Consider the following 25,904-nt stretch of genomic DNA (forward strand, 5'->3'; position numbering starts at 1 on the left):
TTCCACCACCACAGTCGCCAGAGAGGTGTCGCCGACCGCCACTGGGCTCCAGAGCCCGGCCAAAGTAGAGAAGCAGCGTGGCTCAGTGGAGAGAGCCCGGGCTTGGGAGTCAGAGGTCATGGGTTCGAATCCAAGCTCTGCCACTTGTCAGCTGGGTGACTGTGGGCAAGTCACTTGGCTTCTCGGTGCCTCAGTTACCTCATCCGGAAAATGGGGATGAAGACTGTGAGCTCACGTGGGACAACCTGATGACCCTGTATCTCCCCCAGCGCTTAGAAGAGTGAGTGGTCTGCACAGAGTAAGCGCTAAACAAATACCAACATTATTATTATTATTCTCTTGCCTCTGGCCCTCCTCAGGCTGGGGAGCGTGGCTTGGAGTCCCGCCGCGGCCCCTCCTGGCCCGGAACCATCAACCGAGGGTCAGCGGCCAGGATGAACCGATTAAGCCGGAGTGGCAACGTGCTCCCGTGGGGCTAAGACGGCGACCACGGTGACTGTCATCCAGAGCCTCGACCCCCACCTCGGCGTGGCCTAGTGGACAGAGCACGGGCCTGGGAGTCAGAAGGACCTGGGTTCTAATCCCGGCTCCTCCGCTTGTCTGCTGGACGACCTTGGGTGAGTCGCTTCGCTTCTCTCTACCTCGGGTACTTCACCTGTAAAATGGGGATTAAGACTGTGAGCTCCATGTGGGAAAGGGACTGTGTCCAACCCGATTACCTTCTATCTACCCCGGCGCTTAGAACAGCGCTTGACCTGTAGTAAGCGCTTAACCGATATCATTATTATATTATTATCATCGTCGGGGTGGGTGGCTCGTCTCACGGGGCTCTGAGACTGGGTCAAGGGAAACGCTGGCCCAGCCCTATAGCATGGCCGGAATTAGAACCCATGACCTCTGACTCCCAAGCCCGGATTCTTGCCACTAAGCCACGCTGCTCCTCTTGCTTCTTCTTTTCTTGCTACTCCCCAGCTCGCATGCTTTGTTCCTTCCAAACTGACTTACTATAATAATAGTAATAATGATAATGATGATGATGGCCTTTGTTAAGCGCTTTCTATGTGCAGAGCGCTGTTCTAAGCGCTGGGAAGGATACAAGGTGATCAGGTTGTCCCACATGAGGCTTCCAGTCTTCATCCCCATTTTACAGATGGGGTAACTGAGGCCCAAAGAAGTGAAGTGACTTGCCCAAAGTCACACAACTGAGAAGTGGCAGAGCCGGGATTCGAACCCACGACCTCTGACTCCCAAGCCCGGGTTCTTGCCACTGAACCCCGCCGCTTCTCTAGTTGCATGCAAACTCAACTCGCTAGCCTCCAACCCCTTGCTCGTGGTGTTTCTTGGTCTGGAACACCTCCTCCCTCTACCAAATCTGCCGGACCGCCACCCTCCCCATCTCCAGCGTGGCTCAGTGGCAAGAGTCCGGGCTTGGGAGTCAGAGGTCATGGGGTCGAACCCCGACTCAGCCACTTGTCAGCTTTGTGACTTTGGGCCAGTCACTTCACTTCTCTGGGCCTCAATGACCCCCTCTGTCAATCTGATCGCCTTGTATCCTCCCCAGCGCTTGGAACAGTGCTTTAGACTGTGAGCCCGTCACTGGGCGGGGACTGTCCCCATCTGTTGCCGAACTGTCCGTTCCAAGCGCTTAGTACAGTATCTCTGCACATAGTAAGCGCTCCATAAATACGGCAGAACGAATGAATGCTTTGTACATAGTAAGCATGGTTCAGCAGAACAAGCCCGGGCTGGGGAGTCAGAGGTCGTGGGTCCTAATTCCGGCCATGCTATAGGGCTGGGCCAGCGTTTCCCAGTTATGAGAAGCAGCATGGCTCAGTGGAAAGAGCATGGGCTTTGGAGTCAGGGCTCATGAGTTCGAATCCCAGCTCTGCCACTTGTCGGCTGTGTGACTGTGGGCAAGTCACTTAACTCCTCTGTGCCTCAGTTCCCTCATCTGTAAAATGGGGATTAAGACTGTGAGCCCCACGTGGGACAACCTGATTCCCCTATGTCTACCCCAGCGCTTAGAACAGTGCTCGGCACATAGTAAGCGCTTAACAAATACCAACATTATTATTATTATTCTAATCCCGGTTCCACCGGTTGCCAGCTGCGTGACTTTGGGCCAGTCACTTCGCTGCTCGGGGCCTCAGTGACCTCATCTGTCGAATGGGGACGAAGACCGTGAGCCCCACGCCGGACAACCTGATTACCTCGCATCTCCCCCAGCGCTTAGAACAGTGCTTGGCACATAGTAAGCGCTTAATAGTGCTTACTTGTACTTGCATTAATACAAGTACCACGTACTTTCTTGTATTATTTGTATTACTTGTATTAATGCTTGTGTAAGTACAATGTACTTGTGCCTGTAACTAGTAAGCGCTTACATAGTAAGTCACTTCATTCATTCATTCATTCGATAGTATTTATTGAGCGCTTAGTGAGTGCAGAGCACCGTACTAAGCGCTTGGAAGGGGCAATTCGGCAACAGATAGAGACAAGCCCTGCCCACTTCACTTCTCTGGGCCTCAGTTCCCTCATCTGTCAAATGGGGATGAAGACTGTGAGCCCACGGAGGACAACCTCATCACCTCGTATCTACTCCAATGCTTAGAACAGTGCACTGCACATAGTAAGCACTTAACAAACACCAACAGTATTATTATTATTAACAAATACTATTATTATTAACGAATACCAACAGTATCATTATTAACAAATACTATTTTCATTATTAACAAATACCAACATTATTATCATTGTTAATCAATACTGTTTTATTATTAACAAATGTCAACATTATTATTATTATTAACAAATACGATTTTATCATTAACAAATACCAACATTATTAACAAATATTATTTTTATTATTATCAACAAATAATATTATTATTATTAACAAGTACTATCATCATGAACAAATACCAACATTATTAGTATTATTAGCAAATACTATTTTTATTATTAACAAACACCAACATTATTAACACATACTATTTTTATATTATCAACAAATAATAACATTATTATTATTAACAAGTACTATCATCATGAACAAATACCAACATCATTAGTATTATTAACAAATACTATTTTTATTATTAACAAACACCAATATTATTATTATTAACCCATACTATTTTTATTATTGTCAACAGATAATAACGCTATGATTATTAACAAATACTATTATGACCAAACATTAACAACTACTACTGTTATTATTATTAACAAATACCAACATTGTTATGATCATTATTAACAAATACAATTTTTATTATTAACAAACACCAACGTCATTATTAACAAACACTATTTTCATTATTATCAACAGACAATCACATCATCATTATTAACAAGTACTATCATCACGAACAAACACCAACATTACTATTATTAACAAATACTACTTTTAGTATTATTAACAAATACCAACATTATTATCATTAACAACAACTACTATTATTAACAAATATCAACATTATTATTATTAACAAATACCATTTTTATTCTTATCAACAAATAATAACATTATCATTATGAACAAGTACTATCATCGTGAACAAACACCAACATTCTTATCATTCACAAAAACTTTTTTTATTATTATCAACAGATCATAACATTATCATTATGAACAAGTACTATCATCGTGAACAAACACCAACATTCTCATCATTAACAAAGACTATTTTTATTATTATCAACAGATCATAACATTATCATTCTGAACAAGTACTATCATCGTGAACCAACACCAACCTTCTTATCATTAACAAAGACTACCTTTAGTATTATTAACAAATACCCACATTATGATTAACAAAGGCTATTATTGTCACTAAGCAAAACCATCATGACGATGATGGCGATGAGCGGCCGCCCTTCGGGCCCCGCCCCCAGCGCACCTGAGGGCGCCCCCGCCCCGCCCCCGCCCCGCCCCGCCCCTCCCCTCCCCGCCCGGCGCGCTGACGTCACACGCCGCAGGTACCGTAATTCCCCCGCCGCGGGCAGCCGCTTTCGAGGCCGGGGGCAGAGGGAGGCGGAGGTGGGAGGGGCGGGGGGGAAAAGAGGCGCCCGCCCGCGCATGCGCCCGCCGCCGGGGAAGCGCTGCGCCCGCGTCTCGGCCGGCGAGGCGGAGCGAGCGGGGCATGAGCCAGTCGGCCGGCGGCGACGGCGGCCACGGCGACTCGTCTCTCTCGCCCGGCGCTCCCCGCCGCCATGTCCGTCACCATCGAGCGGGAGTTTGAGGAGGTGGACGCCGCCAACCGGTGGCACCCCGTGTACTTGGTGAGTGGCCGCGGGTCCCGCTGGGCGGGGGGGGGGGGGGCGGCGGCGGCGGCGGCGGCGGCCCCCGGCGGAAGTGGCCGAGCCGCGGCGCGCGGGGTCGCGCGGGGCCGGCGCTCAGGGGCGCGCGCCTCGTCCCGGCCGGCGGCGGGGCGCCTGCGCAGATGGGGCCCTTCGCTCCCCTCGGCCGCCCCCGCCCCCCCCCAGCGAGGGGGCCTCCGCGCAGGCGCACAGAGGGTCCGGACCGTGGCCTCCTTCCCGGCCGGTCCTGAGGAGCCCCTGCCCCCAGGGACATCCGCCTCCTCCTCATCCTCCTCAGCAGCAGCATCATGGCGTTTTTTAAGCGCTTCCGATGTGCAAAGCACTGTTCTAAGCGCTGGGGGGGATACAAGGTCATCAGGTCCTTCGTGGGGCTCCCAGTCTTCACCCCCATTTTACAGATGAGGCAGTTGAGGCACAGGGATTAAAAAAAGTTGACATTTGTAAAGCGCTTCCTATGTGTAAAGCACTATTCTAAGCGCTGGGGGGATACAAGGTCATCGGGTTGTCCCACGTGGGGGCTCCCAGCCTTCATCCCCGTTTTACAGATGAGGCAATTGAGGCACAGGGACAAAAAAAAGTTGGCATTTGTAAAGGGCTTCCTATGTGCCGAGCACTCTTCTAAGCGCTGGGGGAGATACAAGGTCATCAGGTCCCACGTGGGGCTCCCAGTCTTCAACCCCATTTTACAGATGAGGTCACTGAGGCACAGGGAAAAAACATATGTTGCTATTGGTTAAGCGCTTCCTATGTACCAATCACTGTTCTGAGCAGTGGGGGGGGAGATACGAGGTCATCGGGTTGTCCCGCGTGGGGCTCCCAGTTTTCATCCCCATTTTACAGAGGAGGCAACTGAGACACAGAGGGAAAAACAATGTTGGTATTTGTAAAGCGCTTTCTGTGTGCAAAGCACTGTTCTAAGCGCGGGGGGGGGGGATGCAAGGTCATCAGGTCCCACGTGGGGCTCCCAGTCTTCATCCCCCGTTTTACAGAGGAGGTCACTGAGGCACAGGGAAAAAAAAAATGTTGGTATTTGTTAAGTGTTTCCTATGTACAAAGCACTGTGCTAAGCGCTGGAGGCGGGGGGGATAGAAGGTGATCAGATTGTCCCCCGTGGGGCTCCCAGTCTTCATCCCCTTTTGACAGATGAGGGAACTGAGGCCCTGTGAAGTGACTTGCCCAAGGTCACCCAGCTGACAAGTGGCGGAGCGGGGATTAGAACCCATGACCTCTGACTCCCCAGCCCGGGCTCTTTCCACTGAGCCACGCTGCTTCTCTAGCAGCATGGTGTGGGGCAGGGGCCTTTCCCCGGGGGGGGAACCCTCCGGCTCCGGTCACCCGCATCCCCCACCCCCGGCGTCTGAGAAACTTACTCTGAAGTAGACACATTTTCCCCCCTCCCCGACCCTGCTTTCTGTGGCCTTTATTAAGCTCTTACTCTGTGCCCCGCCGCTCATCGGCTGTGTGACCCCGGGCAAGTTACTTGACTTCTCTGGGCCTAAGTGACCTCATCTGTAAAATGGGGATGAAGCCCGGGAGCCCCACGAGGGACAGCCTCATTCCCTTCTATCTACCCCAGCGCTTAGAACAGGGCTCGGCCCAGAGTACGCGCTTAACAAACGCCATCGTTATCACCACGCGGCTGGGATAGGTACAAGAGAGGTTGGACAGAGTCCCAGTCCTCCATGGGGCTCCCAGCCCTTAATCCCCATTTTACAGATGAGGTAACTGAGGAGGAGGGAAGTGACTCGCTCAAGGTCACGCAAAGGACTAGTGGCGGGTCCGGGATTCATTCTACAGTTTTTATTGAGCGCTTACACTGCAAAGCACTGTATTAAGCGCTTGGAATGTACAAATCGGTAACAGATAGAGACGGTCCCTGCCCTTTGACGGGCTTACGGTCTAATCGGGGGAGACGGACAGACAAGAACCCAGGCCCGTGGGCTGTCCATTTGTTGCCGAATTGTACTTTCCAAGCGCTTAATACAGTGCTCTGCACACAGCAAGCCCTTAATAAATATGATTGAGTGAATGGATTTTGTGCTTTCCAAGCATTTAATACAGTGCTCTCTGCACACAGTAAGTGCTCAATACGATTGAAATGAATGAATTTTGCACTTTCCAAGCGCTTAGTACAGTGCTCTCTGCACACAGTCAGTGCTCAATAAATACAATTGAATGAATTTTGTACTTTTCAAGCACTTAGTACAGTGCTCTGCACTCAGTAAGCGCTCGATAAATGCAGTTGAGTGAATGAACTTTGTACTTTCCAAGTGCTTAGTATAGTGCTCTGCACACAGTAAGCGCTCAATAAATACGATTGAATGAGTGAATTAGGCCACGCTGCCTCTCGGGCCCTTTCCCTCACTCCTTGCAAAGCGAGGTAAGTCTTGAGGCTTTTTCCAGATAAATCGGTCTCCAAATGGAAAGACCTCCGTATTCCATTTTATTATTACTTTTTCTCTCTTCCGATCCCCAGCTACCTGAATAACTGCTCTTCTTTGTTGGTGGCATAACCTCTAGGGATCTGCTGCAGGGATGTGTGAATTGGGAGAGCCCAGAGGGCTGCCCTCCTTGGATTTTCTAGGGACACGGCCAGATCCTCGGGTTCGTCAGCCTGGAGAGAATATTCTTTCCTGCATTTCTTATGTATAACCGAAATAGGCATAAATTGCTATTTCCTGAAAGAGAAAATAGCTCTGAGTTGAGTGATTTCAATCCACTGACTTCTAGTTTATTCCTCCTGGAGTTGACAATTAGAATTTGACTGTATTAGAATATTGCGGAGTATCTCTGGGCAAGTAAGAACCCGGCACCTTTTATATTAAGTTCTCTTGTAAATGACTATCTGTTAGTGGCTTAGGCTTGTTAGAAGATAATCAGGGAAGAGTGGTAAGTTCAGAGATGTGTCTCTGAGGACTGAAAGAGAAAGACATTGGGGCCGAAAATAATGTTTCCTGTCCATTTTCAGGCATAGAGATTTTCCTTCCCACAACATCAGATATTTAATGTTTTCTCCACAATATGCCAGTAAAGCAAGGTTAAAAATGCACTGACTCACAGATATGCAATGTGGTTTTGTTTTTTTTTTTAAGCCGTTGTCCTGACATTTTTGAGAATGCTTATGCTGGTAAGAAATCCTCTATGGAAAACCACACATACACAAAAAAATCCCCAAGTGAATTTCATTGGGAATTCCGGTATGGGTGCTTGCCAACTGTTTCCTCTTCTCCAGTTACACTTATTTAACGGGGGCAACTGTTTCCAACGTAAGACCTGTGGCTGCACATGCAGCTTGAAGAGAGATTAGGGGAAATACTCAAATTCTCCGGAACTGATAGTTCAGTTATACAGTTGCAGTATTTGTTGGACGAAACGTCCCGGGTTTCTGGGTAAGTATCGTTTTAAAAGTTACCCCCAGATAGGCATTGCGACTGGAAATAATTGCTGAAGTGATCCAGGCAGGGAGTGGGGTGCACGAGCAAAGGGAATTGTAGCCTCTGGTACTGCTGAGTTTAGGTAGTCATTCCCAAGTAGAGGGACGATGAGCAAAGGAGAATTACTAAGAACTGTTCGGTGACCAGTGACCCAGATCTCGAAGTAGTGGTCGAATGTAAAAAGCTGGTGTAATAATAATAATATCGGTATTGGTTAAGCGCTGTGTTCTAAGCGCTGGGGAAGGTGGATGGATATAAGGTAATCAGGTTGTCCCCATGTGGGGCTCACAGTCTCCATCCCGTTTTACAGATGAGGTAACTGAGGCACAGAGAAGTGAAGTGGCCTGCTCCAGGTCACACAGCTGACGAGCGGCATTGCCGGGATTAGAATCCACGTCCTCTGACTCCCAAGCCCGGGCTCTTTCCACTAAGCCACGTTGCTTCTCGCCCTGGCTGAAGTTAGAGGCTGAAGTCATACCGGGCAGAATGACCTGGGGGTACCACCTAATGGCACATGTGCTGGGTATTGCCCATGATTGCCCTTGCATGGGTGGCACGAACAGGTTGGTTTCATTTTAGCGTAATCATGCACCTATAAACTGATTATCAGAGGCTGATTATTCGGGGTGTGGATTATCTAGGCTCTTCTTTCTCCGCGACCCATTTCACTTCCGTTTTCATGATTGTTTGTTGGCAGCACCATCAGAGAAGTAAAAAAAGAGCTGGAACCCAAGCTAAGTTATTTCTTGTTAACCGCTCTGCTTCACACTTAGACCACAGCTCTCCTCACCTTGAAATCCTTCCTACTGTTGTTTAGGCAACAAGTACCATTGATGATAAAAGGTTCGGGGGTAGTTTGTTGTGCACTGCATATCCAGTCGTAGCCGTGAGTTGGTTGAACCTGCATACCCCGCATGGCTTAACTCCCTTGTACTCTCTATAAGCGGTGGAAAAAGCCGAACGGGACTCTGAGTAAAATGAATCGATTGGATGGTATTCAACAGCAGGCTGAAGAGTAGCCATGTTGATCCCTGGGCAAAGAAGATACGGTCAGTAGGTGATTGTGGCCTCTCAGCCACAGTCAGTGCATGAGTGAAATGATTTAACAGGATCCACTGGTCAGATGTGGGGCCTGCCCCATTCAAGAAACTGAAGGGAGTTACATTTATGGTGACTTGACCGAAGAATTAGACACTTGCTAAGTGGTCCACACAATTGCACTGGACCGGGCTGCCCTCTTGCCCGTGGAACAGTACTAATCTCGTAGCTCTACAGTAGCCCCTCTTTTGGTTGCTGGAAAGATGCCTTTGAGGAATGAAGATCTAAAATGAAACTAACCTGTTCGTGCCACCCATGCAAGGGCAGTCGTGGGCAATACCCAGCCCATGGGCCATTAGGTGGTACCCTCAGGTCATTCTGCCCGGTACACTCGCCTCTAACTTCAGCCAGGGCGAGAAGCAGCATGGCTCAGTGGAAAGACCACGGGCTTGGGAGTCAGAGGTCATGGGTTCGAATCCCAGCTCTGCCACTTGTCAGCTGTGTAACTGAATGACTCTGGGCTCTGGGCTTTCCCTGCTCCGCCGGCCCAGCCACGGAGTTTCCAGGGCACAGTCAAAGGCAAGTCACTTCACTGGGCCTCAGTTACCTCATCTGTAAAATGGGGATGAAGACTGTGAGCCTCACGTGGGACAACCTGATTACCCTGTATCTACCCCAGCGCTTAGAACAGTGCTCTGCACATCCTAAGCGCTTAACAAATAATAAGATCTGCAGGGAATAGAATCGTGCATTCAAGGCAGAGATGGGGTTTCAAGAAGCAGGGCAGAACCCTTGAGGGACAACGTGGGCTAGTGGAAAGAGCATGGGCCCAGGAATCAGATGTGGATTCTAATCCTGGCCCTGCCCCTTCCCCACTCTGTGACCTGGGGCAAGTCACTTTTTAACATCTCTGTGCCTCAGTTCCCTCACCTGCAAAATGGGGATTCAATATCGGTTTTCCCTTCTACTTAGACCGTGAGCTCTCTGCGGGTCAGGGACTGTGATCAGATTACCTTCTACCTACCCCAGTGCTTAACAAATAGTAAGCGCTTAATAAATACCCTAAATAGTGGAAAGACCACTGGCCTGGAGGTCAGAGGACTTGAGTTCTAATCCCAGCTCCAGCAGTTGCCTGCTGTGTGACCTTGGGCAAGTCACTTAACTTCTCTGGGCCTCAGTTTCCTCATTTATAAAATGTCGTTCAATACCTGCTCTCCATCCTGCTTAGACTGTGAGCCCCGCACGGGACAGGGACTGTCTGAGCTGATTAATTTGTATCTAGCCCAGTGTTTAGAACAATGGTTGACACATAGTACGTGCTTAACAGATAGCATCATTATTATTATCATTACTAATAATTATTTTGAGGAATCATTGCCCTTGGTTCCGGGCCTGTTCAAAGACTAGATCCTGATTGAGCTCTCCCCAACAGTTGTGATGGGCAGAGCCCCCGATCTTCCCCCCACGGGGCCGAGCAGGCCGAACAGATGGTAGAAACGGTGGCCCATGTTGATACAGCTTCCCATTATGCCATCGGTCTTGGCAGCTTTGAAGTCCTGTCAGGGATGAGTGAGCAGAACTCAGCCCTTGCCCTGCAGTAAGACCACTCATTGAGGGTCTGAGGCGTCCAGAACACTCTACCTCCGGTTTCCAAGGTGAACTGACGCTTTGGATTCTTTCATTCATTCAGTCATATTTATTGAGCGCTTACTGTGTGTAGAGCAGTGTCCTGAGCACTTGGAAAGTACAATTCAACGATAGAGAAAATCCCTGCTCACACTGGGCTTGCAGGCTAGAAGGGGGGAGACGGACATCAAAATCAGTGAAGAGGCATTAATATAAATAAATAGAATTATAGATATGTACACATACAAAAGTGCTGTGGGGCGGGGAGAGCAAAGGGAGTGAGTCAGGGCAACACAGAGGAGAGGGGAAGCTGAGGAAAGGAGGGGCTTAGTTTGGGAAGGCCTCTTGGAGGAGGTGAAGGGGGCTCCGAAATGGGGAGGTGCAATCGTTTGACGGATTGAGGAGGGAGGGCGTTCCAGGCCAGAGGGAGGGCGGGGGCCGGGGTCGACGGCGGGACAGGTGGGAGCGAAGCACAGTGAGAAGGTTAGCACCAGAGGAGCGGAGGGTGCGGGCTGGGATGTAGAAGGAGAGAAGGGCGCTTCACCACCTCTTCAGATGTACTCAGGACCAAGCATTGAGGAGCGTGGAGGTGTTCACCCGCCCAGAGAGACACCTGGGGATGTGGACACAGATGGACATACTCTAACCCTAATTGGGCCATAAACAGGAAGGCCGGTAAAGAGTAGTCCCAAAGAACTAAAATCTGGACTTAAGTGAGGTGAAGCCAATGAAGTGGAAGGAGAATGTGTGGGTGTGTGACCAGTAAGGGAGCCTAATGCCTTTGGAAGTCTTAGTTTGTTCATTAAAGTTTGAGGGGAAAAAATGGACTCTGCCTTTGACTGTGCCCTGGAAACTCCGTGGCTGGGCCGGCGGAGCAGGGAAAGCCCAGAGCCCCGATCAGGAGGGAGAGGGATGGAGAGACCAGGTCATCTCAATCTGACCCGAGATTCTCGGCTGGATGGTAAAGGAGGCAACTACCTGATTGCCTTAAAATAAAATTCTATTAAGTTGAAACTGGTAGAAGAGCTTCTTTGCATTTATGGGCAAAGAAAATTCTATTAAGATGAAACTGGTAGAAGAGCTTCTTGGCATTTATGACATTTTACTCCTGAAAATTCGTGACCCTTCTCTCCACCCCCCGAGGAAAGAAACAGTATGTATTCTCTGTGGGACTCTGATATTTGAGAAATCAGACAAAATCTAGGAAGATCTAGAAAGAATAACCTCCCCCCCCCAAAATGGTGAAAAATTGAGATAATTCCGAGACTCATGATAATTTTTCCTTCTCAGATGTACTGACTGCCCAGATATTTCAGCAGTTAGGGCACCTTGGCTCTCTTGATACTTGAAGCGGCTTTCTTTTAATGAGGTAGTTATTTATAACTGTAATCTCTCTCAGGAGACATTCACGTGTCTTGGGGATGACTGAATAAATTGTGCCTTTAGCTGGAAAAGCTTACTCTCAAAAGCACAGTAGAAGCAGATTAGTCAGATCAATTGGCACCAAGGCTAATTCAGGTAATAGCATGTTGAATTAAAATCTACTTTAATTTGGTTATTGCAGTCAAGGACAGCCACCCACGTGATTTTGTGAAGGTAGTCAATCTTTTTACATGTTTGTCCACATGAACCTCTCTTGGGATAACCTGATCTGCTCAAACAATTGACTCTTTAGTAGAGATTCTTGAACCTTGGTTTGGGAAAACTTTGTGTGGATACATATCCCGTGTCCCCATCAGCACTGCCTAGGTTCGGCCTAGCGCTTCTGTCAGGTTGTCATTTTGAAATGATATTTTAACCGACCGAGTTGAGGTAGATGGTCCGGAATGGTGGCAGATTTCTGGTGGAGCCTAGGGGAAAGGGCAGGTGCTTCCAGCCTTCCTTGGTACCAGAGTCAGTTGGACGGAGTCCGTCACCATCCAACTAGCACCTGCCAGGGCTCATTTGCAATAAAACACTAAGGCAGTCCTAGTGGAAAAAGCACAGACCCGGGCGTCAGAGGACCTGGCTTCTAATCCGGGCTCCTCCACTTGCCGCTGTGCGACCTTAAAGAAGTCAATTAACTTCTCTGTGCCTTCGTTACCTCCTCTGTAAAATGGAGATTAAAACTGTGAGCCTTATGTGCGATTGGGGCTGTCCAACCTGATTAGCTTGTATCCACCCAGCGCTTCGTACGGTGTCTGGCACGTAATTAGTGCTTAACAAATACCATTTAAAAAAAAAAGTTACCAATTTATCTTTCATTGGGTTGGAAATAGGGCTGGACCTCAACAGCAGATAGGTTTTTTATTTTATTTTGTCTTTTTCCCCTGAATCTTGGGCTATCTGTCTTCGGGAGACATAAATTTATCTTGCACTCGAACTCCGACTTTGATTTAAGGTAAAATATGGGGAGAACACCTTCCACGTACCACAATAATTTAGGTCCCAGAGCGTCCGGACTTGACCGTCAGGACTGATGAGGCCATGCCTACAGTACAGCTTGTGAGAAGCCAGGAGTCTGAGCGACTTTAGACCACGGTTCAACGGAGTGAAAGCACCAGTGTCTGGAGTGCCTGCCTCTGAAGGCTTGCAGCTTGGGGCTGAAATGATGGTTTTTTGTCCCCTTTTTCTTTTTTCCTTCAGTGGCATTTCTTAAGTGAGCAGAACAATGTACTAAGCGCTTGGGAGGGTACAGTACAATAGAGCTGGTAGCCATGATCACTGCCCACGTGGAGCTTACAGTCTTCAAGGCATTAAAATAAATTGCAAGTATGGGAAATGACAGAGTATAAGGATGTGGTCAAAAGTGTTCTGGGGGTTGAAGTGAATGTCAGGGTGCTTAGGGGAACCCAGCCAAGTCCATAGGCAACAGAGAGGGGAGGCGGAGTGGAGGAAATAGGGCTTAATCCGGGAAGGCTTCTTGGAGGAGTCGTGATTTTAGGAGGGTTTTTGAAGGTGAGGCTATAGCGGTGTTCTTTTGGCTATAAGAGAGAGGGGATAGATGAGATCGAGGTACAGAGGTTGGTGTTAGGGGAGCCGAATGTGAGTTTGGTTGTAGGTGATCAGCTAGGTGAGGTGGAGGTGGGGGGTGAGCAGAATGATTATCTTAAAGCTGATGGTAAGGAGCCTGTGATTTCTGTAGCGGTGGATGGGCAACCACTGGAGTTTTTTGAGTGGGGAGACAGGGACTGAACTTTCTGCTGTTCTCCTTGCCTCTTGTCTCTCCCCACTTCAGGCCATACTTTGTTCTGCTGCCCGGATCACTTTTCTGCAAAAACGTTAACAGTCCCTGTTTCCCCACTCTTTAGGGAACTCCAGCGGTTGGCCATCCACCTCTGCGTCACACAGAAACTCCTTACCATAGGCTCTAAAGCACTCAATGCTTCCCCCCTCCTGATTTACCTCGCTGCTTTCCTACTACAGTCAAACTCCCACACTTCACTCCTCTCTTGTCGACCTACTCACTGTAGCTTGTTCTCGTCTGTCTCGCCGTCGACCCCTCCCCCACGTCCTGCCTCTGGCCTGAACCCCCTCCCCCTTCATAACAGACATAGTCTCATCACCTTCAAAGCCTTACTGAAAACACATCTCCCAAGAGGCCTTCATTACTTTCCTCTTCTCCTATTCCCTTCTATGTTTCCCTGGCAGTTGGATTTGCACTCTTTTTTCACCCCTCTGTCATCCCCACAACATATATGTATGTATCCATTATTTATATAAATGTCTGTTAACTGTAAGCTTGTTGTAGGCAGGGAACGTCTACCAGCTCCGTTATATTGCACTCTTCTAAGCTCTGCACACAGTAAGTGCTCAAAAAATGATGGATTTTAAAATTAGTATTATTTTTTAGGACAATGATCAGGGCAGTAGAGTGAAGTATGGATTGGAGAGGCAGGGAGGTCTTCATGGCCTGGGAGTCGGAAAGACCTGGGTTCTAATTCTAGGCTTCCACATGTCTGCTGTGTGACCTTGGGCAGGTCACGTCTCTGGGCCTCAATTATGTCATCTGTAAAATGGGGATTGATTGTGAGTCCTATGTGTGGCAGGGACTGTTTCCAACCTGAGTAGCTTATATCTACCCCAGCAATTAGTACAATGCCTGGCATACGGTAAGCGCTTAAAATACCATTAAAAAAACAAGGCCAATGCAGTAGTCAAGGTGAAATACAAGTGCTTGGATCAGAACAATAGCAGGTTGGATGGAGAGGAAGGGTGAATTTTGGAGATGTTGTGAAGGTAGAACTGACGGGTTTTTGTGACTGTTCGAATGATTGGGTTGAATGAAAGAGATGAATCGAGGATAATCAATCGATGGTATTGAGCGATTACTTTGTGCAGAGCACTGTCCTATGCACTTAGGAGAGTTCAGTACAACAGATTTAGCAGACACGTTCCCCACCCATAATGAGTTTACAGTCTAGAGGGATAATGCCAAGGTTTTGACAGGGAGGATGGTGGTGGTGACTACAGTCGTAGTGAAGTCATTTGACACCAGATTTCTAGGCTTGCTTATCCCAGGCTCCAGCAAGACCTCAGAGTCTTGCAGGGCTGAAACGACCCCACATTGAGGCTCCGTGACCCATTTGACTCTTTGAAGCGTGTCCTCCACGCCCAAGGCCTAACCCGCTTGTTCCCACAGCAAAAGCTCCACCCTTCAAACCCTCCTCCGTCAACATGGAAAGTTTTTACATGTAATAGGAAAATAGGAAGCCTCTTCTAAATGGCGTACTGGTTACGAGGAGTCCGCCTCAGTAATGGAGTTAGGTTTCACAGCCGACAGATGGTGACTCATGGAGAGTTGAGGGCAAAGAGGAGTGTGGGTCTTGTAGGGAATGGGGAGAGGCAGGCCGCAGAAAGAATGAGGAGAACTGCACTTCATGTACCCTATCGACTTGCACAACTGCCCCACTGTGCGTAGTTTTTTGCCACGTAAATATAGGTGGGGCTATTGCTCAAAGTCATGTAAACGTTAGTCTAATATTATGAGGAGCAGGGGAACAAAAGGAAAAAGGAGGGGAGAAGGAAAAGAAGGTAAGAGGGCTCCTGAGACTGTATCTTTTCTGTTGTCCAACTCGTGCGCCGCATGGATTGTTATTCTCTCGTTTCCGACCCACGGCGACTCCACGGATATAATTTCTCCAGAACGTCCTGTCCTCTGCCATGATCCGCAACCTTTCTAACGGTTCTTCCGTCATCGTTGTTACGGTCTCTATCCACCTAGCCGCCGGTCTGTCTCTTCCACGTTTTTCCTTGATGGAAGAGGCACCCGAAGAAGAAGCCCCACCTTCCTTCTCCTCTTCCCAGCTCTCATTTCAAAGAAGGAAACTCCCCCGGTGCGTGCCGCTATAACTCCGTGCAATTATGTGGAACAAGAAGTCGTTTTAGATTTCTTCAGAAATCGGGTTGGGGAAATGATGTAGTGGGAAGAATTGTGCGAGTAAATACGGTATTCTTCGCTTTCCTCGTTTTGAAGGCCTGAGAATTTTTGGTGCATCTAATGGCTTGAATGGTTTTGCGCAGACATTTGGTGGATCTCTGATGCCTTAGGTCGGGGAACTCAAAAGTTTACTTGAGATGTGTGTGGAACAGCATGAAAGGCAAGCTCATTATGATTGAAGAAAATAAGGAAAGACCAACACTACGGCAACCTATCCCCCCAATTGAAAGGTCTTGTCAATAAATTAATATCGATGGTCTGCTAATTGGATAGACAGGGGAATCGGCTATCTGCGTTAAGCGGCTCAGTTTGGGGAAGTAAGGTGTGATAGTCACTTGAGAAGGAATAAATGATGCCATCAGAGTTATTTGTCTAGTATGAATCACTGCAAAATACTCGAGTTTGAGTTCCCCATTGAGAGGAAAATTACCGAGAATGTTATCAGTTAAAGGCAGTCTGAATGAGCTGGCAATGGTTAAATGATTGAACGTCATGAGTGCTGTAACGATGCGGTTTGCCTTGACTCTCGGTGGTATTTTTTGAATGCTTCTTTTGTGCGCAGCACTGTACTAAGCATTCGTGGGAGTTGGTAGACCTGATCCGTACCTTCAGAAGTGCAGCGTGGCTTAGTGGCAAGAGCCTGTGCTTGTGAGTCAGAGGTCACGGGTTCTAATCCCGGCGCCGTCGCTTGTCAGCTGTGTGACCTTGGGTAAGTCACTTCACTTCTCTGTGCCTTTGACCTCATCTGTAAAATGGGGATGAAGACTGTGAGCCCCACGTGGGACAACCTGATGACTTTGTATCTACCCCAGCACCTAGCACAGTGCTTGGCACATAGTAAGCGCTTAACAAATACCAACATTATTATTATTATTATGCAACCGAAAATTAAATTGTCATTACCCATTTTTTTTGCTATAACTATCATTTAGACTGTGAGCCCGTTATTGGGCCGGGATTGTCTCTATCTGCTGTTGCCGAATTGTACATTCCAAGTGCTTGGTACAGTGCTCTGCACATAGTAAGCGCTCAATAAATACTAATGAATGGAGAGGCTTTTTTCACATGGTATTTAAGCGCTTACTACATGCCAGGCGCTATACTAAGCTCTGGGGTAGATACAAGATAATCAGGATGGACACAGTCCCTGTCCCACATAGGGCTCACAGTCTTATTCCCCATTTTACAGTTGAGGTCACTGAGACAGTAAGAAGTTAAATGACTTCCCCAAGGTCACCCAGAGACAAGTGGTGGAGCTGGGAGTAGAACCCAGGTCCTCTGAGAAAGTTCCAAATTTTATTTTCTTACTGAGCCAATTTTTATTAAAACTTTATTAGAACTGTTTTAGTGGTGGTCATTCTCTAGTGTCAAATACAGTAGGTTCTAAGATGCCTTTTACTTACATTGTAGTCTCCCAAGCATCCAGGACAAAATTTGAACGCAGGCAAATACTGCAGGATAAATGAATATACATGTCCCTAGGCTAAGTGCCACATTAAGCACAGTATGTGCCCACTAGAGTAGGCTGCCTTAGGTGATGATTTTGGTTTGTGCCGTAACGTCTGCCAGCTCATCCCCGGTGGGGGACAGTTTGAAGCCCAGAATCGCAATCACTTTCGCCCTTCGAGGCTCTTTCCTGACCCTAAGCCAGCTGCAAATACTAGACTTTAGACTGTAAGCTCGATGTGGGCAGGGAGTGTGTCTGGTGTACTGTACTTTCCCAACCTCTTAGTACAGTGCTCTGCGTACAGTAAGCGCTCAATAAATACGACCGACAGATTGACTGGTGGCCTCAAGGTGACAGTTTTCTGCACCGGCCCGTGGTGCCTTCAAGCCGAGGAAGAGCCACTGTGTGGAAAACTGCAGGCTTGGGCCCAGTTTCTTTCTGACCTGATCTGACCCCCTGAGCCGGATTCCAGCGTGGGCTGGCTCTAGACCTTAAGCTCCTTGTGGGCGGGGAACCTACCCACCAAATCTGTTATCCTACGCTCCCCCAAGCACTTAGTACAGTGCCTTGCACACAAGAAGCACTGACTAAATCCGATCGATCTAGCTGCAGGCACGATTGTGTCTGCCCCAGGTTGGGAATTTCGTCGTTGAAGGCAGAGGACATTAGTAGTGGTGAACACGGGGCATTCTAGCCGAGAGCACTGCATAACAATCCGTGGAGGTGATTCAACAGCAGGAGCTAAGCCCAGGAATGAATAAATATGTTAAAATTACACTGTCCAGGGTTTAATAGTTGTGACTTTTTTGCTCTTCCCTCGGCAGCACCAGTCACGGAGGGAAAAACTTCAGCCAATTGGGATTTTCCGGCCTTCAAAAGAATGGCCTGTTGGGGTGGATCCGACGTCCTGTTTTCTTTCTTTTTTCATATATATTTCAATACACTTTTAATGTTGCAGCTGAGGTATAATCTGATAACAGAAGTAAAAAATACAAGAATACAATGTGAGGTGGGGCTTTTTATGCGTGAGTGTTTTTTAATGGTATTTGTGCCAGGCACTGGGGTATATACAAGCTAATAATTTTGGATATGTTCCACTTGGGGCTCACAGTCTTAATCCCCATTTTACAGAGGAGGTAACTGAGGCACAGAAAAGTGAATCGACCTGCCCAAGATCACACAACAGACAAGGGGTGGAGCTGGGATTAGAACCCAAGTCCTCCGACTCCCGGGCCGTTGCTCTTTCCATTTGGCCATGCTGCTTCTCCGTTTAGCAAGGTGATAGATAGTGATAGGTCAGACTCTGTACACATTAAAAAAAAATCTGATTACATGATGGAGGGTGGTGTGTCTATATCACCCTTGCCGTTAGTGTTTTACAGCTCACTTTACTTGCGGTCCTTATGTGCTTGCTCACTTTCAGTCTCACAGCCCCTACTTGCAGGTGTTCCCCAGCGGAAATCAGAGGCAGAGTAAGTCCAGTGGAACAGCTAGGAAATGAGCAAATATTGGGAGTTGGAGCCTCGTAACATCGGCCTCCTCCCTCACCTCGCTTCTCTCCTTCTACAGCCCAGCCCCAACGCTTCGCTCCTCCGGTGCTAACCTTCTCACTGTACCTCCATCTCGCCTGTCTCGCCGCCGACCCCTGGCCCACGTCCTACCTCTGGCCTGGAACGCCCTCCCTCCTCACATCCACCAAACAATTACCTTACCCCCTGCCCCTTCAAAGCCTTACTGAATGCACATCTCCTCCAGGAGGCGTTCCCAGACTAGCCTCCCTGACCCCACTTTCCCCTTCTCCCACTCCCTTCCGTGTTGCCCTGACTTGCACCCTTTGTTCTTCCCCCTCCCAGCCCCCCAGCACTTACGTACGCATCGGTAATTTTATTTATTTGTATTGCTGCCTGCGTCCCCTCCTCTAGCTCGGCGAATGTCACCGTTTATCGTACTTTCCCAAGCCTTAGTACAGTGCTCTGCACACAGTAGGTGCTCAACAAGTACGATCGAACGAATGAGTGAATCCATGCTGCCCGTTTCCTGGAAGAGAAATAACTGTCTCATGTCAAGTGGCAACAGTGTTTTCCTGTTATGTGACTCTTGCCAGTGACAGAGAGGTGACCTCCAACCCCTCCCTCCCCCAATCTAAGATGCCAGGGACTTGTGCTTGCATAATTCTGTCACTCAAAGGGAAAGTACTAAGCCTGTGACATTTCCCAAATCAGCAAAGGGCCAGTGGGATGGGATGTCTGTTGGAGTCCCTTTCAGGAGGTTTCTTGAAGATCACTGGGTTCAGCCCCAGCATTTAGCACCGTGCTTGGCACACGGTAGTGTTTTAATAAATGCCATCGTCCTTTTGGAATTTCTCCCAGTTAAATCTTTTCTGAAGTCATAGTCATGGCATTCATTGAGCCACTCTCTGGATGCGGTGCCCTGTACTAAGTGTTCGGAAAGTATAAAACAAAAGTCTGATGTGTTCCCTGCTCATAAGGAGGTTACATTCTAGGGGAGAGAGGCATAAAAATATCTATCGATTAGTTAAAATATAAGTGTGAATGTACAGTCAAATAAACGTGCATCGTTGCTGTGGAGTGGTCTTGATAACTACCTAATATCCATATCCCTTCCTTTCAATGGACCCATTATTTTTGAAGAATAATACATTTATATTATATATTATATTTCTATTGCTATTGTTTTCGTCTCTCTGTCTCCCCCGATTAAACTGTAAGCCCGTCAAAGGGCAGGGAATGTCTCTATCTGTTACCGATTTGTACATTCCAAGTGTTTAGTACAGTGCTCTGCACATAGTAAGCGCTCAATACTTATTGAATGAATGAATGAATATTAATGACCGACTTGCTTATTTTTCTCCCCCAAATGAAATATTGTCAAATGCTTTTGATTTAAGTCTTAGTTTGTAGCCTAGGTGCCAGGGGAAGCAGCATAGCCTAATGGAAAGAGTGCAGGTCTGGAACTCAGAGGACCTGGGTTCTAATCCCGCCACCTGTCTGCTCTGCGACCTTCGGCAAGTCACTTAACTTCCCTGTGCCTCGGTTACCCCATCTGTAAAATGGAGAGTAAGATGTGAGCCCCATGGGGAATGTGGACCGGCTCCAAACTGATTATTTCCTATCTACCCCAGCACTTAGTACAGAGCCCGACCCCTAATAAGCGTTTAACAAATACCATTTAAAAAAAAATTCCTTTTGAATCCAAGAGTGGAAAGGGGCTGGATCTGTTAAGGGAGCAAGCTGGATGGTGCTTGGGAGTGGCAGGTGAATTTTGATGAGCAAACAGGCCTGGAAGTCAGAGGACCTGGATTCTAATCTTAGCCCAGTCTCTTACCTGCTGTGTGATCTTGTGCAAGTCACTTCTCCATGCCTCAGTTTTCCCATGTGTAAAATGGGGATTCGATACCTGTTCTCCTTCCTACTTAGACTGTGAGCCCCAGGTAGGACAGGGACTGTTCCAACTTGGTCTTGCCTCTACTCCAGTGCTCTTAGAACAGAGCGTGGCACAGAGTAAGTGCTTAACAAATACCACTCTAATAATAATAAGGCCTGGCCCGTAGCCCTCATTAGTGCATGTTGGAAGCACTCGGGTCTAATCCGAAGCCTGGGATGGCTGGGACTCAAAGGCTGTGGGTGAAAAAATGACTTCACCTTCACTGCTGGAATCCCACGGCAGAGTTTTGTGCTGGATGTATCCGGCAGCGTATTGTTAAGAGTAGCGTGGCGTAGTGAATAGAGCACGGGCCTAGGGAGTCAGAAGGATCCGGGTTCTCATCGTGGCTCCACCGCTTGTCTCCTGTGTGACCTTGGGCAAATCACCTAAATTCTGTGCTTCCGTTACCTCACCTGTAAAATGGGGACTGAGACTAAGAGCCACCCGTGACAACTGTATCTAGCCTGATTACCCAGTACCTCTCTTAGAACAGTGCCTGGCACATAGTACGTGCTTAACAAATATCACTAAAAAAGAAAAAGTCAGTTTTTACCTCTGGGTTGGAGGATTTGGGCCGGGATTGGAGAAGAGCCCAAATGGGGAGGGGCTGCGGACTGTCCACTTTGTTTAGGAACAGTCCTTAGCCCCGCTATTAAAGCGGGGAACAAATGGTGGAAAAAGACTGCATGTTGACTGGGAAAGCAGGGGAAACCCATATGAACACTCAATTTTTCTTTAATGATGAAATAAATTTATTTTTTTTTGAAAGTTTAAGACCAACCAGACTCTATGAATTCAATTATAATAGCTCTAATATGCAGGGGTCTGTATGTGGGTTAGATCGACAGCAGCTTATTGTTGGCAAAATAGTCTGTTGTAAATTGTTTGCCGGCAAGAGGTTATTAAATTATATCTTCATTGTTTTCAGGAGATTCGGAATCAGTCCCATGACTATCCTCACAGAGTGGCAAAATCTCTAGAAAACAGAAATCGAAACAGATACAGAGATGTCAGTCCATGTAAGTACTTGGTGTTTGTGATGCTTCTGTTGTGGGAAGGGAAGATTTGTTGAGTTTCTGAATAAAAAAACCTAGTTTGTATTTTTTTAATACTTTGACACAGATGTCCTGGAAAATAGTTTTTAATTGTATACATAATTTTGTAGCGATGCATCGCCAGAACTCACAAATGAAACACATAGAGCAAATTATACGGTAGTTTCCATTGATTCGTCCATGTTGAAATATACGTTTTGATTTAGTCCTGGTTAATGTAGCTAACTAAATTTAAAGATGATTCAAACCCATCTATTCTTAAACTTCTTATAAAAAAAACCTTACTTTTTAGAGTGGATAAGTACTCCACATCTGCTTTAATTTATTTTCATCTTTCAGAACCAACCAAAACTCTCTCACCTGAGGGTAAGTTTGGCCAAATTAAGTCAGTACTAAAATGAAACTAGTAAGAGTCGCTGAAATACCAACTAATGGTGACTGCTAACCCTAAAGAAAACGTTTCCCATTTGGAAGCTCTGATACAATGCCTTTAATAATATAAACTCCTCTCAATTATTGGAGCTATTAAAATGGCAACTGAAATCAGATGTCTCCCTCTCGTTAACCGATGCTGTAGTTTTGAACTCTTCTACCATCAAACCATTGAAGAGCCACCAACGGGAGCAAATTCAGCTGGGTTGAGTCCTACTTCTCTCTGTACCAGTGTGTAATTTATTTATAGTCAGATGAATAGTCAAAGGAAGAGCTACACGGGGACAAAGGATAAACAACAACCTGATGATCGATACCTAAGTACTGACAATAGGCCCGAATGACATTAGTAAGCACTAGAAGGACATAAAGCAAAATCACCATCCCTGTGGGCGGGGCGTCTACCCAATCTGTTGTACTCTCCCAGGCGTTTACTACAGTGGCTCAGCAGCCTTCGACATTGTCCACCACCCACTCCTGCAGGAAACGTTATCCAATAACTTAATAATGATATAACATTGTTCTCTCTGGTTCTCCTCTTATCTGTTGACTTTCCCGTCTCCTGTCTCTCCCCACTCCAGTCGATACTTCGGTTTCCTGCGCAGATCGTGTTTCAACAGAAATGTTCAGTTCGTGTTTCCCCACTCCTCAAGATCCTCCAGTGGGTTGCCCCTCCACCTCCTCATCAAAAAGAAACTCCCTAACGTAGACTTTAGAGCACTCAATCCTACCTCCCCGATTTCATACTATAGCCCAGTCTGTACATTTTGCATCTCGAATGCCAACCTACCCTCTCGTGTCAACTACTCACCTCGAGCTCACCTATCTCGCTGCCGACCTCTCGTCGACGTCTGCCTCTGGCCTGGAATGCCTTTCCTTCTTATCTGACATACATACGCTCTCCCCACCTTCAAAGCTGTATTAAAAAGCACATCTCCAGAAGGCCATTCTCAACTAAACTCTCATCTCTTCCCCCACTCCCTTCTGTGTCATTCGTGCCCTTGGATCTACATCCTTTATTCACCCCTCCTTCAGCCCTACAGCACTTCGGTACATGTCCGTAATTTATATCTGTAATTTTTTTTAATGTCTGTCTCCCCTTCGACACTGTAAGTGTGTTATAATGATAATAATGATATCTGTTAAGCATTTACTGTGCGCCAGGCACCGTACTAAGCGATGAGGTGGATTCAAGCAAATCGGGTAGGACACTGTCCCTGTCACGCTGGGCTCACAGTCTCAATCCCCGTTTTGCAGGTGAAATAACTGAGTCCCAGAGAAGTGAAGTGACTTGCCCAAGGTCACTCAGCAGACCCGTGCTGAGCTGGGATTCATTCATTCAGTAGTATTTATTGAGCACTTACTATGTGCAGAACTCATAGAATCCATGACCACCTGACTCCCAGGGCTGTGCCATATCCACTAAACCGTGCTGCGGGAACGTGTCTGCCATCTCTGTTATATTGTACTCTCCCAAGTGCTTGGTACAGTGTTCTGCACACAGTAAGCACTCAATAACTACCGTTGATAGATAAATGCCAAATTTGCCAAAGGAGTGGTAGGACCAGAAAGGTAAGGTTTTGAAGGGAGGATAATAATCTACTATATGCCTAGCCCTGGGTTAAGTCCATTATAATGAGATCAGGCACTGTCCCTGTCCCACTTAGCGAGATAGATTAGCCACCTTATCCCCATTTTGCAGATGAGGAAACCATGGACCACCACTGTTGTGACTTTGCCATGGTCACACAGCAGGGAAGTGGCAGAGCTGGGACTGAAACCTGGGTTTCCTGACTCTCGGGCCAATGTTGTATCCACCAGGCCCCACTCTTGACCTTTCAGAAGGGTTTTGAAAGAGGGATGGGATGTGGTTTGGCAAAGCTGAGCTGAGAGGGGGTTCTAGGCAGTGGAAAAGTGGGATACTGGGATGAAGAGTGCAACGGTTTGGAAAGAGTTTGGGAGGAGCCATTGAAAAAGGGAGAAGTCGAAGAGTGTGGCCAGGGCGTGAAGAAGGGAGGGGACACTCCTTGCCGGCTGTCCTCAGAGAGAGGAGCGGGCCATGTGACATTTCTTTCCGTATCCCAAACATTTCCTCTGACAAACCTCTTCTTGTCTGTGTATTTATCCAAATCCCTCTTGAACCGATTTATGTGTTTGGTTTGCTCAATTTCCTGTAATACCGAATTCCCTGTGCTTACCGCCGACTGTGGGTGGCACTGAGTGAATCCAACTGCAGAATATCTGCTCTGTTGACCGATCATTCTTGGTTTCTTGTGATACATTGACTATTAGAGGAAATAAGACAATTTAGAATTATTTTCTTTCCAGTAAGCTGAAAAATATGGTCCAGTGAAAGTGATAATTATAGCAAGGGCGAGGCAAGAGACGGTTGGTGCATCAAATGATCGTAATAGTCGACCACAGCCTTGACACTTGGAAAGCCACTCGTCTGCCACGCCGTTCTTCGGTAAGAGCGGAAGCGAATTGTTCTAATCCTGGCTCCGCCGCTTGTCTGCTGTGTGACGTCCTTATGGGACGTAGATTGTGTCCAACCCGACTATGTGTACCGAGTAAGTGCTCAATAGATACCATTAAAAAAAAAAATGTTGTGGGGCTGGTAAAGAACCCCAGCCTGTAGGCCTCGAAGCCCTTAGTGAAGAAGATAAGCAGCGGATGGTTTAGTGTCTCGGCACCATTTTTGATGAAGGCATAACTGGACGACGAGGGGTCAATTAACATATTTACTTGGAAATACTCTATTGTCCACCCAAAATAATTTGGAATCTCATTTGAAGAACAAACACCAGGACTTCAAAGTGTTTTGTGCTGAACACCTTGACCGTGTGAGTTGAATAACTTCAGTGCCTAGAGTCCTTCCATGGGAGGGCAATATAAGCTTCACCAAAAGTAATGCCGAAAACTTGGCCACACGATGGGCAGGCTGATATTTTTCCGTTAAATCATCTTTATCTTGACTTTGTCAGGCAGCTACTGAATTTCTTTTATAAAATCTGTTAGAATTTTTCCTATAATCCTGATACTTACTGAATATACACCCCCCCCCCCCCTTTAGTGAACTAAGTCACTTGAAATCAGTGTCGGTATGCCTTTTGGGTCTGTGGATTGCAAGCTTACTGGGGGCAGGGAATGTGTCTGCTTATTGTTATATTGGTCTCTCTCAAGTGCTTAGTGCAGTGCTCTGCACACAGTAAGCACTCAATAAATACGAATGAAGTACTGACTGGCTGCTACTTTGCTTTCTGCCTCCGTTCTCAGTAAAGAGAGAGAAACTGATTTTTCCACCTATGTCACAGTTAACTTGTGAGGGCAGATGAAAGTCTGTGAAATGCTTTGTACTCTATCAAGAAAGCATGGCTTGAATTCAAGGATTTTCTTTGTTCTTACTCTTTGATAAATGAAACCTATTTGATTTGGGAGACTCTTGGAGAAATCAAATAGCAAAGTTAAATCAAGTGATCAGGTGCTTTGAGCCCGGTGTGAATTAAAAGGGGAGTATTCATTAGAGAATATCGAGTACACTCAGTTTTAATCGTTGCCCTGATGAAACTTTAGATTTATTTGACCTGAAAAAGATTTACACAGATTTACATAGCCGTGACCTTTTTTTAGAAACGAATGCTACTATCGAAAAAGATAACTTCTGGCAGAATTGAAACAGG

General features: G+C 47.0%; 1 protein-coding gene across 5 annotated transcripts in view; it reads left to right on the plus strand.

The window, feature by feature from the left end:
- Positions 1-4,116: 4,116 nt before the first annotated feature.
- The window catches only part of PTPN2 (protein tyrosine phosphatase non-receptor type 2), an 82,072-nt gene continuing 60,284 nt past the window's right edge, over positions 4,117-25,904 (plus strand). The window contains exons 1-2 of one of the 5 annotated variants that reach the window (XM_029065125.2): positions 4,117-4,290; positions 21,666-21,756. In XM_029065125.2, the coding sequence (XP_028920958.1) occupies positions 4,222-4,290; positions 21,666-21,756 (160 nt within the window). In that variant the 5' untranslated portion in view covers positions 4,117-4,221. The remainder of the gene's footprint in view (positions 4,291-21,665; positions 21,757-25,904) is intronic. The other 4 variants (XM_029065122.2, XM_029065123.1, XM_029065124.2 and 1 more) reach the window with 4 other exon arrangements.

Source organism: Ornithorhynchus anatinus, chromosome 5, assembly GCF_004115215.2.
Source record: "Ornithorhynchus anatinus isolate Pmale09 chromosome 5, mOrnAna1.pri.v4, whole genome shotgun sequence".
Taxonomy (NCBI): Eukaryota; Metazoa; Chordata; class Mammalia; order Monotremata; family Ornithorhynchidae; genus Ornithorhynchus; species Ornithorhynchus anatinus.